General features: G+C 37.1%; 1 protein-coding gene across 1 annotated transcript in view; it reads right to left on the bottom strand.

Annotated features, from left to right (window-relative positions):
• Positions 1-673: 673 nt before the first annotated feature.
• LOC112403822 (phosphorylase b kinase regulatory subunit alpha, skeletal muscle isoform-like) overlaps positions 674-15,725 on the bottom strand; it is a gene marked incomplete at its 3' end in the record, with an annotated part of 22,388 nt that continues 7,336 nt past the window's right edge. Inside the window, exons 3-6 of the mRNA XM_024751521.1 lie at positions 15,408-15,455; positions 13,213-13,381; positions 4,267-4,349; positions 674-754 (exon numbers count right to left, since the gene is read on the bottom strand). Of these exons, the coding sequence (XP_024607289.1) occupies positions 674-754; positions 4,267-4,349; positions 13,213-13,381; positions 15,408-15,455 (381 nt within the window). The remainder of the gene's footprint in view (positions 755-4,266; positions 4,350-13,212; positions 13,382-15,407; positions 15,456-15,725) is intronic.

Here is a 15,725-nt window from a genome sequence, read left to right as displayed (position 1 = left end):
TAGTAATTTGTCATCTTAGAGCTCTTAGAGGTGGTAGAGGTATAGACTGGATTTCCTTTCTTCGTTTTTTAAATCAATCTGTGCCTTTGCCTTTAGGTAGGGGAAACAAATCAAGCCATGTGTATTTATCATTATAATGGATATGTTTGATCCTATTCCTACTATCCTATTTTATGCCTTCTTGCTGTTTCCATAGATGAAAGCTGAAATTAAGGCAGCAGCAGTGGGAAGAAAGAGATGAAGCCAAGTGGAACACAATAATGATGATGAAGATATAGGGGATGCAGGAGAGTGAGGGGGGTGGAGGATTGAGAGATGGTTCCCTGATATCAAGCTTTGTCAACTGGTGTATGGAAGGAAAAAAAGCCTCCTTTTGTTTGCTTTTGTAGTGATAGAGATGATGAGTTTAGTTTAAGATATGTTTTCTAAGGTCTTATATGATATGTAAATAGAGATATGCTACAAAAGCAGTTGTACATAAAAATCTGGAACTTATGAAAGAAGTCTTCACCTATATGTCCATAGTTATGTTGGAGACTCTGAATACTGCCTATGGTTTAAAAGACCAATTAATTTGATGATGGTCCACATTCATGTTAAGGCTTTATCTATGGCAAAGGTGTACCAGACTTCCTTATCCCACACTTGGTAAAAACAAAGCAAGGAAAATTACCTTTGCCATTCCAACTGAACTGGCATTCAATTCTGAGATTCCTTGGTTGGTCTTATCTCCACGTTCCCATATCCCGAAGTCCTGGCATAAAATAACCAACACACCATTATCAAATCATCACTACTAAACACTTACTAGATATACAAACCTTGAATAAAAGGCACAAGTATTAGCTAACTGGCCATACATACGCTTGCCCACAATGCTTATTAAGGAGAGGCCAATGAGTTGGGTTCCCCCTGTAGCTATTTTCCCAGTAGTTTTAAATTCTATTGGGGCCTCCAAGAAGTTAGAAGATATCTTGACAGTTGATCAGGACTAAGAACTGTACCTTAGTTCATCTAAAGAGGTGCTTCTCAAAATTTTTCATCAAAGCAGACACCTAGGGGGTCTCGGAGACAGAGCCTAAACATCATCCAAATATTTTATCATAAACATCCAGTCTAATTTTACTCTCTATTGGCACTGACAATGTACCATGCACTTACCTATGCACTTTACACTATTACAGTTTCTTCCTTAATCTTTACATTTTATAGATGATGAAACTGAGGTGCAAAGAGAGGTCAAGTGACTCACCCAAGGTCACATAGCTAATGAATAACAGAGCTAGGATTAGAGTCTAAGTGCTCCAAAGCCTACATTCTTAACCATAGTTCTATACGGCCCCTCGATAATACAAAGATAACATTTAAAATTACTTTTTAAAAACTTTTCATTTCCAAATAACTTTAGATTTACAGAGAAGTTGCAAAAATAGCAGTGAGTTCCCATACACCTTTCACTCAGCTTCCCCTAATGTTAATACCTGACATAACCACAGTACAATTGTCAAAGTGAAGAAATTTACATTAGTAAAATACTAGTAACCAAATTATGGACTTTACTAGGATTTCACCGTTTTTTCCCCCACTAATAGCCTTTTTTTAAAGATTTTTTTTGATGTGGACCATTTTTAAAGTCTTTATTGAATTTGCTACAATATTGCTTCTGTTTTATGTTTTGGTTTTTTGGCCGCAAGGCACGTGGGATCTTAGCGCCCCAACCAGGGATCGAACCCGCACCCCCTGCATTGCAAGGTGAGGTCTTAACCACTGGACCGCCATGGAAGTCCGACCACTAATAGCCTTTCTATGTATTCCAGGATCCAATCCAGAATACCATGCTGCATTTGTCATGCCTCCTTAAGTCTCTTCCAATCAGTTAGTTTCTCAAGCCTTATCTTTCATGACCTTGACACTTCCTGAAGATTAGTGGTCATATATTTTATAGATTTCCCTCAGTTTGGGTTTGCTTGATGTCTTCTCTTGATTAGCTTGAGGTTATGCATTTTTGGCAAGAATACTAGAATACTACAAACATGCTCCTTCTTAGCACATCGTATCAGAGGTATACGATGTTGATGTCATTACTGGTGATGTTAACCTTAATGACTTGGTTAAGGTGGTGTCTGCAGAGTTTCTCCGTTCTACTGTTACTATGTTTCTATTATACTATTGTGTTACTATACTACTTACAAGCATACCTCAGAGATATTGTGGGTTCAGTTCCAGACCACAGCAATAAAGTGAATACTGCAATAAAGCAAGTCACATGATTTTTTTGCTTTCCCAGTGCATATAAAAGTTATGTTTACACTATACTATAGTCTATTAAGTGTGCAATAGTATCATGTCTAAAAAACAATGCACATACCTTAATTTAAAAATACCTTGTTGCTAAAAAATGCTAACCATTATCTGAGACTTCAGCAAGTCATAATCTCTTTGCTGGCAGAGGGTTTGACACACTGCAAGAATTACCAGAATGTGACACAGAGACATGAAATGAGCAAATGCTGTTGGAAAAATCGCACCAATAGACTTGCTTGACATAGGGTTGTCACAAACCTTCAATTTGTAAAAAAAACACAATTAACTGTGAAGTGCAATAGAGCGAAGGAAGCACAGTGAAATGAGGTGTGCCTGTAATTAATAACTATCTTCAGAGAGATACTTTATGATTGTGCAAATATATTGTTTCTCCTCAAACATCCACCCACTAATTTAGCATCCATCAGTGAATTGTGCCTGTGACAATTATTACAGTGGTGATTTCAATGGTGATTTTCTAGTTCCTTCATTACCTCTACACTCATTAACTGCAATTCTTCTCTAAGGAAGAGTTATCCTTTCTCCCTCATTTATTTACTCAGCTATTTGCTTACATCAGTATGAACTTATAGATATTTAGGTTATTCTCTGGGTTGTAATAAAATGTTATCATTATTTATTTTGCTCAAATTGTTCCAGCTCTGGCCACTGGGAGTTCTTCTAGGTTGGCTCCTGTGCCCTTTTGACATGCTCCATTTTTCTGAACACTTCCTCACTTTTTGTCACTATAAGATACCCAAATACAGGCTCATCTCGTACTTTCCCTGCCCCAGCCCTGGAATCAACCACTTCTACAAGGAATCCTGGTTTCTTTTATTAGAGAATGATAGTTACATTCAAGACTTGGATGCTGGTCCTTATTGTCACTGTGGTGTCAGGCTTCTAGGCCCTCTCATTGAACAGAACTTAGAAATACCCATGTGCACACATGCATGTGCATGCACACACATGCACACACACCTATATTTATTTTGGTATTTACCTTAAATTACTTTTAATATCAAATCTTTGAGTCAAAAGATGGAGCTTCAGAAAGGTAAGCCATATTTATCCCATGGTGAGTCTCATCTGCCCCTAAACCCAGCTCTACCCTAGTCTGTGCAGCAAAGATTAGAGTATGAGAAGGCACAAATATCATTAATTCTACTGCTGCAACCCTTGGCTGCAACAGAGAGTTCAGAGAACACTGGCTTTTACCCTGGATCACAGCAGGCCTATGGTATCAGAAAACAAAGCAATTCATCAACAAATAATGTCTGTCTGCATCAGATATGTCTATGTTAGAATTATCCTTCTGGTAAATATGGAGTGACAGGTTGCAGATTTATCCTCACACCTGTAACAACTAAAAAACAACTAACCAAACTAAAACAACTAAACAGCTAAAAAAAAACTGGACTACTTATGACACAGCCATTTTCAATACAATGAACATCATGCGATGAAGAACAGCAAACCCTGAGAGAGATGTTAAATATATTATGACAATAAAAACCTACCTCATATGTAGTCATAAGAAAGAGTAACTATTTTTGTATAGTAAGCACTGAATCAATTTCTACAGATGATATTAAATACATGACTAAATTTTACTTCTAAGTAGCTAACTGACCCATAATACTCCTTAGCCATCTTGCTCCCATTAACCACAAACATTAAAATAAGACCACAATTTAGCCCCAGATTGCCCAATACATACCATGAAGTATTACAGAGTTTGAAAGGAACGAAAGCATTGCACCTTGACCCTCCTGCCTCTGTAAATCCCTTGGGGAAAGGCAAACAGAGGACGACAGAGCTTAGTAAAGAGGCTGAAGGCAATTTCTGCCAGAAGCGTTATAGATTGGTTCACTATGAGGGGCAGCATTAAGAGAAGGATTAGGTTGTTCAGTATTTTAAGAACATCACATGTTTAAAATTCATTCCAAAATGAGTACTTACAGCAGTTTTATATGCAGCTTCGATGTAAAACACAAGGTTCTGTATGAAATTAACTTCATCTAGGCTGTGGATGATATGAAGTCCTGAGGAAAAAGAGAATAAAGATATAGAGCTAGTCAATTATCACTACAGGCTTTACAGGCAGCCACAGTGACTAACTGACCCCCCTATACCAAATAATCCCACTCCCACTTAGGAATAATGGGAGACACTTTGATTCCTAAAGCATAAAAATAACACCACAAATCAGTCCTAGGCTACTCTTCAACTAAGTAAGATACCACCATATTTTAACATAAAGAATTTTAATTGTTATTTGTAGGCTTTAATGGAAAGTATCAGACTCCTAATTCTACAGGTAACTAACTTGTGCTGTGTTTAAATATACAAACCTAGGCATCTGGAAAAAGAAAGACAAATATTTCAAAGAAGACTTGGAGGGAGTCTAAATACTAAGAAGTAGATAAAGATTATGATTTTAAGAACTCAAAACCATATTTTGGGGAGTAAAAATGATAATTATTCTAAATATAAGCTATATAAAGATAGGGCTTATAAAGAAAATGTTTTGCATGAATCATACCTTCAATTTTCAAAACAACCCTAAGAGGTGGGTACCTCTATTTTCTGCCTGAGGCTTAGAGAAGTTAAATATTTGCCTCAAGTCATGTAACTAATAAACAGTGGAACCAGGACTCAATTGACTATCAACTTCTGTTTCACTTCAGAGACTGAGTTCCCAACCAAGATGCTATACTGCTTCCAAATATGTACAATATGATCCATTTTTGTTTAAAAACTAACTCCTTTCCCCTCCCCTGCCATCAAGGGAAATACCAACAATTACACAGCGAAAGTTTGTCCCCCACCCAGGATCACATCACTCCCACCCTGCCAAATCTCCTCTCTGGGAGAAACCAGTCTTACCAGTTTCCTCCGTATCTTTTCAGAGATACATTATGCATATACAAAAATTATGCAAAGAGTAGTATACTATGCTGCACCTTGCCTTTTTCATATATAACTTGGAGACAATTTTAAATATATCTGCCTCATTTTTTTAATGGCTACATAGCATTCCACTGAATGGCTATTCATGTAGCCTGTTCCCTATTGAAAGACATTTAGGTTGTATCTAATCTTTTATCACTACAATCAATGCTGCAATGAATATCTGTGTATTTACATCTTTGTGTACATGCACCAGTATATCAAGGTAAATTCTTACCTGCTGAGTCACAGATTTATGCATTTTCCCCAACATTTTATTTTGAATATTTTCAGACAAAAAAATAAAAGAATTTTACATGGCACCTGTAGATTTTACACACCATCTGGACTCAACCACTAACATTTTACTGTACTTTTTAATCACATATATATCCATGCAACAGTCCACCTTATTTTTTGATACATTTCAAAGTAAGCTTCAAATATGGGTACACTTCCCTCTAAATACTTCACCACATGTACAATTAAATGTTGATGATCATCACCAAGTTATTCTGCAAAGAAGTTCCACAGTTTACATACCAACTAGCGCTGCCTGCCTTTTTCCAACACATTTTGTAAACACAGGCTTTAATAAAAGTTTCTGATCTTTACCATTCTAAAGGATGAGAAATAGAATTTCCTTGCACTTTAATTTGTAGCTTTTTTATTTTGAGTAAGGTTGTCTTTTCTTATGTTTATAAGCCAACTCTATTTCTTTTCCTATGAACTGTTTGTTTTTTCATGTCCTTCACCAATTTCTATTGAATTGCTGGTCCTTCTGTTATTAATATATTAATAAATATTAAGGAAATTAGACTTTTGCCCATCATATGTGTTACAAGTATTTTTCCTAGTTTGTTTGAACTTTGATTTTATTTACAGTATATTTTTCTTCTCAGAAGCTTTTATTAAAAAGCTTTATCCCATGAATGTTTCTAGTACTTTCCGTTTCTTTTTTTTGCATTTAAATCTTTGATCTATTGACAAATATCTTAAATCACAGAACTCTAACTTTAAAATTAAAAAGGACTATATGATTCAGATCATCAGATTGCAAACTCCTCCTGATCCGTGCCTCTGTCAAAACAGCAACCACAGCACAGGGCAGCATCAGCAGCAAAGGGTCTTTCTTGTAGCAGTAATGACCTATGTTAATTTCTTGGATAGAGAGGAAAAAAGAAAAGAGAGGTAGTAATATTGGACATCAGCTTCACAGCTTTATCTTGTCACCTCTGTGTGCCAAGGTGCTTGAACAGAGATTGAGAGAAGGCAGTAGGTGTGAAACTGGTTTTGTCCATCTCTTAGGCTTGTGTCACAGCTAACTAGTCACTATACTTTGCTTCTCTTGAAGCAAAGCCATACATGTAGGACCTGTGGTTCCTATCCCTTCTATGGAGCCAAGGTGTTGCTTGTAGAACAGAGGATGCGGAGGTGAGACACACAGGTTAAATGAAGTAGGGCTTGGGTAAGGCTAAAGATGGCAGTGCTGTATAAAGCATACTAAAATATGTAGGGCTCGAGAAATGAGGCTGACTCAGTGTTCTACTCCACAGACTGACTTGCACTCACCTAAAATTTAGCCTTTCTCTCCCTTATTTTTAAAAACAATATTGAGATATAATTCGCATACCATGCAATTCACCCATTTCAAGTACATAATTCAATGGTTTTTAGGGTATGCAGAGCTCTGCAACCATCACCACAGTTAATTTTAGAACATTTTCATCAGTCCCCAAAGAAACCCTGTATCTGTAACATCACTCAACACTTGTCCCATCGTTCCCCTACCCCACCTCTTGCCGAGCAATTACTAATCTTCTTTATGTCTCTATAGATTTGCCTTAATAGATATTCATATAAATGCAATCATACAATATGTGACATATTATGTCTGGGTTCTTTCACTTAGCATGTTTTCAAGGTTCATCCATGTTGTAGCACATATCAGTACTTCATTTCTTTTTATTGCTAAAAACTATTCCATTGTACAGATATATCACATTTTATTTATCCAATGAGTAGTTAGTTGAGGGACATTTAGGTTGCTTCCATTTTTTTGGCTATTATAAACAATGCTGCTATGAACATTCATGTATGTGCACAAGCTTTTGAGTGAACATGTTTTCATTTCTCTTGAGTATATATCTAAGAGTGAAACTGTTAGATCATATGGTAACTCTGTTTAACCTTGTGAGAACTGCCAGACTGTTTTACAAAGTGGCTGTACTATTTTACATTCCCATAAGCACTGTATGAAGCTTCCAATTTCTCCATATCCTCAGAAACACTTGTTATTTTCTGTTTTTTTGATTATAGCCATCCCAGAGGGTGTGACATGGTCTCTCATTATGGTTTGCATCTGCATTTCCCTAGTGACTTATGATGTTTAGCATTTTTTCATGTACTTAATGGCCACGTGAATATCTTTGGAGAAATGTCAATTCATATTCTTGGCCCATTTCAAATTAGGTTATCTTTTTATTATTGAGTTGTGAGAGTTCTTTATATACTCTAGATACAAGTTTCTTATCAGATATATGATTTGCAAATATTTTCTATCATATTGTGGGCTGTTTTTTTTACTTTCTTACATGGGCCCTCTGAAGCACAAAAGTTGAAAAACAAAAGTTTATCTTAAGTTGATAAATTCCAATTTATTTTTTCTTTAGTTGCTTATGCTTTTGGTGTCATATCTAACAGGGCCTTGTCTAACCCAACATCAGGAAGGTTTACTCCTATATTTTCCTCTAAGTGTTTGTTATAAACTTGAATTTGTTCCCCCCAAATTCACATGTTGAAGCCCTAACCCCCAATGTGACTGTATTTGGAGATAAGGCCTTTAAAGAGGCAATTCATTTTAAATGAGGTCATAAGGGTGGGGTCCTTATACAATAGGGAATGGTATCCTTATTACAAGAGACATCAGGAATGCACACACACAGAGAAAAGGCCATATGAAGACAGGCGAGAGGGTTCATCTGAAACCAGCCCTGCTGACACCTTGATTTTGGACTTCTACCCTCCAGAACTTTGACAAAATAAATTTCTGCTGTTTAAGCCACCCATTCTGCAGTATTCTGTTATAGAAGACTTAGAGGATTAAGATCTTTTTACAGTTTTCCTTCTTACATTTAAGACTATGATTCATTTTGAGTTAGTTTTTGTCTATGTTGGAGGAAGAAGTCCGATTTCATTCTTTTGCATGTGGATATCTGGTTTTCCCAGCATCATTTGTTGACAAGACCATTCTTTCCCCATTGAATTATCTTGGCACCCTTGTCAAAAATCAACTAACCATAATGTGATGGTTTATTTCTTGACTCTCAATTCTATTCTGTTATTCTATATGTTTATCCTTATGCCAGCATCACAGTATTTGCAAGTTAAGTTTTGAAATCAAAAAGTGTGAGTCCTCCAACTTTGTTCTTTTTCTAAGTTGTTTGGGCCATTCTGGGTCCTTTGGATTTTCATATACATTTTTTTTTTTTTTTTTTTTTTTTTTTTTGCGGTACACGGGCCTCTCACTGTTGTGGCCTCTCCCGTTGCGGAGCACAGGCTCCGGACACGCAGGCTCAGCGGCCGTGGCTCACGGGCCCAGCCGCTCCTCGGCATGTGGGATCCTCCCGGACCGGGGCACGAACCCGCGTCCCCTGCATCGGCAGGCGGACTCTCAACCACTGCGCCACCAGGGAAGCCCATATACATTTTAGGAACAGATTGTCAATTTCTGCAAAGAAGACAGCTGGGATTTTCACAGAAATTGCAATGAATCTATAGATCAGTTTGGGAAATGTTGCTATCTTAACAGTAAGTCTTCTGATCCATGAACACAGGATGTCTTTCTAATTTAACATTCCTGATTCTCTTCATTTGTTCCTGTGGATTTGAGTTACCATTTGGTATCATTTCCTTAATTCAATATAGCTTTGCTCCCACCCACGTCCTTAGTTCTGATATTATCAATTTACATTTTTATATGCTATAAGTCCAACAATACAAGTATATTGTTTTATACAATTGAGTTTTAGGTCAGTTAAGAAAGAAGAAATATGCAATTATATCATATTTTATAATTATTTTTACCAGTGATCTCTTCGTGTGTGTGGATTCCAATTACTGTCTGCAGTCCTCTGATTTTAGTATAAAGAACTTCTTTTAGTATTTCTTGTAAGGTAGGTCTATTAGCAACAAATTCTCTCACTGTTTGTTTATCTGGGAATGTCTTCATCTCAATTTGTTTTTGAGAGAGAGTTTTGCTGGATATAAGATTCTTGGTTGACAGGTCCTTTTCTCAGCCCTTTGAATATATCATTCCACTGCCTTCTGGGCTCCACTTTTTTTCTGATGAGAAGACAGTTGATAATCTTATTTGGCTTCCCTTATACATAACAAGTAATTTTGCTCATAGTGCTTTCAAGATGTTTGTTTTTGGCTTTTAACATTTTTTCTATGATGTTTCCGGGTATGAATCTCTGTTTATCCTACCTGGAGATCTTTGAGCTTCTTAGATATGGAGATTAATGTTTTTCATCAAATTTGGGATGTTTTTAGCCATTATTTCTTTAAAAATATTTTCTGGTCCTTACTCTCCTCTGGTACTCTTATTACACAAGTTGGTGTCCTACATTTCTCTGGGGTTTTATTCATTTTTCTTTATTATTTTTTCTTATTCTTCAGACTGCATAATCTCTGTTGATCTATCTTCAAGTATGCTGATCTTCTCCTCTGCCAGCTCAAATCTATGAGTCTCCCTAGTGAATCTTTCATTTTCAACTTTCCATTTGCTTCATTTTTATCTCTTTAGTGATATTCTCTATTTGACGAAATACAATCATCATATATTCCTTTACTTCTTTAAGCATGGTGTCCTTTAGCTTTCTGGACACTTTTATAGTAACTGCTTTGAAGTCTTTGTTTCCTAAGTTCAACATATGCTTCCTCTCAAAGGCAGCTTCTGTTACCTGCTTTTTTTCTTGTGTTGGCTCAGGCTTTCGTGTTTCTTTGCACGTCTCATAAATTTTTGCTGAAAACTGGATATTATAGATAATATGTTGTAGTAATCTATAGATATTGATACCCTCCCCTATGGGACTTGTTTTTTGTTTACCTGTTTGTTTAGTGACTTGGATTATTTTGGTGAAATTTATTTCCCCCATAGTATGCAGCCTCTGAAGTTGTTCTTCAGAGGGTGCTGCTTTGGACATGTACACTGTCACCCCAGGAAGACAGTGGTTTTAGCTTTAGCGACTGTCTCTTTTTGTGATCCATTAAATATCTGCCTCTGTTGGTATCTTTCCCAGATGTTAATCTCCACTAATTGCCAGCTGATTGTTCTATTATATTGTACAATGCCCCAAGGCATAAATTGCTATACAATCTCATTCAATTAAATTCAGGCCCCATTTCAGGTGGTCTTTGATGCCAGTCTTTGAAATTAGTTCTAACCCTAGGAGGGCTGTTTTTAGCTCTGTCTTTCCTTGGTTCTCTGTTAAGACTTCTAGCTAGTCTATGGGTTAGCTTGCTGCTCTTATTATTGAGTTATCAGCCTCCTCTCAATTTCTTAGAACCAAAATCTTCAATTGTTTTTGAGTGCCCTTAGGCTCGAACTTTCCCACACTCTGTTCCAGATAAAGTCAGTTCTCTTGGGAGAAGCTATGGAGCTTTCTGTTCTTATGGCCAGCCCCATCATCCATGCTACTAGAAAGGTGGGCCAGGCCTATTATTCTTGGCCTGCTCTGCCTGGGATTAAGCTTCCACTCCATGAGTGGGACTTGGGGGTAGGAAGGGAGTTCCAAACCTCTTAATTATTCTTGGCTAGACTAGAACTTCTGCAACACAGAGCTGGGGATGGTGAGAAATGCTGGCAACCTACCTCTCTCAGGGAGATATCATAGCCCTAGACTGGGAGCTGAGGGGAGAGGGAGCCTTGTACTCCTGGCTACAACACTTCAAGTAGTGCTTCTGTCATGGTGACCTTGGGGCAGGGGAGGGAATAGTTGTGGCCCAAATGCCATACTCTCTCACTGTTAAGATTTAGATTTCCTTGAATAAATGTTTTTCCACTTGCTGTGTGCCCTTAGGACAATTTCCAGTGACTTTAAATGGTCGGTTTTATAAAATTAAATTTCACCATTTATGGCTATTTTGCTGGGGAGAGGGTCTGTGGAGCTTCTCTGCCACTATCCTGTAAGTTGCAATCAGCTTCTGTCTAAGCCTCTGTTAACCAAGGTTGAAATTTTTAAGAATTCAAAAATGTTCAGAGAATTGCTAAATTTTCCGTGAAGATCTTTCACGTTCTACCTCTCAATTATCTCTCACAGCTATCCTTTTCATCCTCAAGGCAACCACCTCACATAAGTTCTGCATCATTTCTTGCCTAAAGTATTTTACTAAACTTTTAACTCCCCCATCCAATCTATCCTCCTGCTATTGGAGTGAATCATTTGAAACTTTCTTGATTATTTACCTTGAGTGGCTCTCTACTAACTATAGACTAAACTCCAAACTACTTAGCATGGTACACAAGCCCTTAAACAGTTAGTCCCAACTTTCCAGCTCCATCTTTTGCCATTTTTCCAGACCTATTGAATATCTTGCACTCTAACCATAGAAGACACCTAGCCTTACCTTGGTGGCCAGTATCTTTCAAACTTCTGTGCTATAGTCACGCTATTCCCTTCCCTTTTCTGACTTGTGAATTTCTACTTATTCTAACTTATTCCTCAAAGGCCTGATCAAATATCAACCCTATTCCAAGTACCTATCAAAGTCAGCTCATGGGGTTGAAAATCAAATGTTAAGTAAGTCAGGAATCAACAAACTTTTGTTGAATGAATATGTCTCTTATAAGTCTCTTTAGTATATTTCAGCTTCCCTTCTGGGCTCAAAATGAAAAACCACAAGGGATATTCAGACACTGCTTTGTAGAAAAGCACTCTAGAGTTGGTATTAGAAGAATATTAGAAATGGAGTTATGGTTGCCATTCTATTTAAACAAATAAAACCTAAAAAATATATTTATTCAGGGAGGAACCTCCCCTCCAAAAGAAAGAAGTATGTGAATAGACATTATAATTTTAAGAAAAGGTTATTCAGCCTCTGAGATGTGTGTTGTTCTAGAGGAAAGAAAAAAAGGGAGGCTTTATCACCAAGTATTTATTTCTGCAAGAAAAGGAGAAGAGTATTCTGACCCTGAATGCCTTTAGTACCAAGGAGCTCTGTAATTAGATAGAAAGATAAAGAAATTGAAATGTCAAAAATGTGGTATTGTGAGAACTATAGGTATCCAGGAAGATCTGGCAAAGTCCTGTTTAGTTTATAAACTGAATGTAATCAGATTCATAGTCCTCCCCAATTTAGGAGAAATAAAAGGGAATTACGCTGGTTCTCATAATTTCCTTTTCAGGTAAAACATCTAAAGCAATTAACAAAACCATCTGAAAAGAGTTTGTTATTCAATAATAAAAAACACTGAATTCTGATTCCTAAGTTAATTCCCTTAATATAATTTAGATGCCTGTAAACAGATGCCTTGTTTATAATATACTCATAAAGAGCAGTACAAAGCAGGTGATGTTGACACTAACTATAGGCTTGTCAGTGCACAGTATGGGAATAAGCAATAGTCCTTCTTTCCCATGTTATAGCATCTGAGGATTAATAAAAGATAAAAATACCTGTCTAAAGAAAATCTACCCCAGATGTCCCAGTTCTCAATTAAAAATATATATTACTTAGTACTCCAGACTTGTTTCTCAATGTAAAAGAACACTAACTACCTTAGCGAGTTGTTTCTCTGTATAAAATTTGCAAAATATTATGTTTCCAATGTGTATCTTTAAGTAATGTAAACAGCTATGTTGTTTGCTGGCCAACACCTTTGGAGAAGCCATGTGTGCCAGGACAAGTGCTCCACACTGCAGTGGTTCCCAGTACTTCTGTCCTTGTACTGACCTGAGGCAGTCATTTGCGCTAGGAAGAGCAGGTACAGAGAGGTAGCATCCAGCTGCAGGTGTCCCCACTGATCATCACCCACCACAGTGGCACAGGTTTTGGTGTTGTACTTGGCATGGAGGCTATCCTTGGTACTCTGACTATACTTGAAGGATTCTACTTTATCCACCTGAAGAAAACAAAAACAGTAAAAGAAGGCTATGCAGAAAAATCAACCCATATGCCATACTTTGGTAGTAATCTGATACATATCATTCCATTTGGTCTTCAGGCAATTGTGAGTATTTAAAATGCAGTTACCTCTTTTTCCCTACACTTATACAATTAGGAAAGTCTGCTCTTGCTGTTTTTCAATTTAAGCAATTCAATTGGAAAATAATATCCATCAAAACCAGCTATTTCCTATTCATCATCTCTCTTTCACTCTTCAGATGGTTGTTTTCCCACTTTGTAGATAAAAACTGAGGTGTGGAGAGGGGACAACAGCTTAGTAAGAGATAACTGAGTTGTTAAAAAAGATACATTTGGGCTTCCCTGGTGGCGCAGTGGTTGAGAGTCCGCCTGCCGATGCAGGGGACACGGGTTTGTGCCCCGGTCCGGGAAGATCCCACATGCCGTGGAGCGGCTGGGCCCATGAGCCATGGCCGCTTAACCTGCGCGTCCGGAGCCTGTGCTCCACAACGGGAGAGGCCACAACAGTGAGAGGCCCGCGTACCACAAAAAAGAAAAAAAAAAGATACATTTGTTCCTGAAACAGAGGTAGGAATTTTGAGGGAAGAGGATATATTTTGAAGGAGTAATGAAAGGAGCTAGGGAGAGACCCATGGAATGACAAAGAAAAGATGTGAAAGAAAGCTGAAACCAAGGTCAGAAATGAAACTGTGCAAGGGACAAATGAAAGACTTATTTCCTGAAACTTCAATTTGATTATGTGTGCATCTGCTATATGATAGTAACTATCATACCTTTAAATATGGTTCAAGAAATTAGTGACTTTAAACCTATTTGGTAAGGTGGAAAATGCAAATATCTAAAATACAAAAAAATTAAAAAGTAGCAAAGAAGGAAAAAAAAATGATGGCTGTGAGATAGTTCCTACCAGACTAGAGATCACTGATCAAGTTCAGAAGTCTAGAGTTGATTTCTTTTTACTTTAGACTTGTTGTGTGCCTCAGGATGGTCATTTTATTAATCTGGGCCTCAATTTCTCCTTCTAATAAAATGTAATCTTGGGCTCAAAGATCAATTCTGAGTCAAAGTGCACAACATGTGTAAAGATCTCCTAGGATAAAAGTAAAATACTTTTTCTTTTAGTAAAACACTTTTGAGTGGAAAAAATATCATAAACAAACCCAAAAGATAAACCAGAGACAGCTAAAAAATATTTGTAGTACATGTGACAAAGGATTAATATCCATCATGGACAGTAACTCCTCAAATAGGCAAGAAAGAGACAGCCCAAGAGAAAAAGAGGCAAAGGACCTAACAGGCAATTAATAGAAGAGGAAATACAAATTTTCAACCCACACATGAAAGGATGCTCAACTTCACTCAAGATCAGGAAAATGCATATTAATGCTAGAAGATATAAGTCCTTGGCCCCTTATCTCCAACCCTAAAATCTAAAACACTTCCAAAAGGTTTTTCTCCCTAAGTTTTGCACCAAAATTCATTTAGTGGCAACACCTGATTCAAACTGACTTGGTGTTATTTGTAGCTTTTATTTATTCCACTTATTGTAAAAATGCATGTTTTCCTATAGAGAGATTAATGTTTTTGATGATAGGGTGATGTCTGGACTTGCTGAGGGCATAACATAATATATGGTATCTGCACTGCACTACCTTTTAAAATCTGAAAAATTCTGAATTATAAAATTTATCTGGTCCCAAGGGTTTCAGAGGAGAACTTATAGACCTGTATCATCCTTTACTCAATATACATAATTGCATGTACAGTAATGATGAAGTATATAAAAAAATCATTTGTAGAGGGGGGAAAAGACTGGAAGGTAATACTTCAGTGGTAACTGGGTGGTGAGACCATGGTTGACCTTTCCCTCCTCAATTCTACAGACTTTCTAAAATTAGTATGTACTATTTGTGAAACTGAAAAACATATAAGCCATATATATATATATATATATATATTACAATGTGGTTTTATTGGAGAGGGTGATGTTAACAATGTCATACCTGTCTGATCATGCAGTGCAGCAGTCCCCTCATCAGCTTCACTACACTCTGCAGAAATAAATGGAAACAAGCTGTTATAAACATCACTAGATGCAGGAACACTTACTCAGCAACTGCAGTTGGTACATGATCTTTTGAGAACAAGTAACCTTATCCTGGGTTCCTATTTACATGGCATTTACTTTATAGCTACACAGAAGAGAAGACTGCAGCTAAAAGTGGAACTAAAAGCTGCAGCTGGTGACTCCTTCAAGTTAAAAAAAAAAAATCCAAGCTCTAACAGGCTTATGTAAAACTAAGTCAACTATCCTATTAGAG

This window comes from Neophocaena asiaeorientalis, unplaced genomic scaffold (genome assembly GCF_003031525.2).
Source record: "Neophocaena asiaeorientalis asiaeorientalis breed wild unplaced genomic scaffold, Neophocaena_asiaeorientalis_V1.1 scaffold375, whole genome shotgun sequence".
NCBI lineage: Eukaryota > Metazoa > Chordata > Mammalia > Artiodactyla > Phocoenidae > Neophocaena > Neophocaena asiaeorientalis.
Note: the sequence above shows the minus strand (reverse complement) of the source record. Positions and strands in the feature narration are given on the sequence as shown.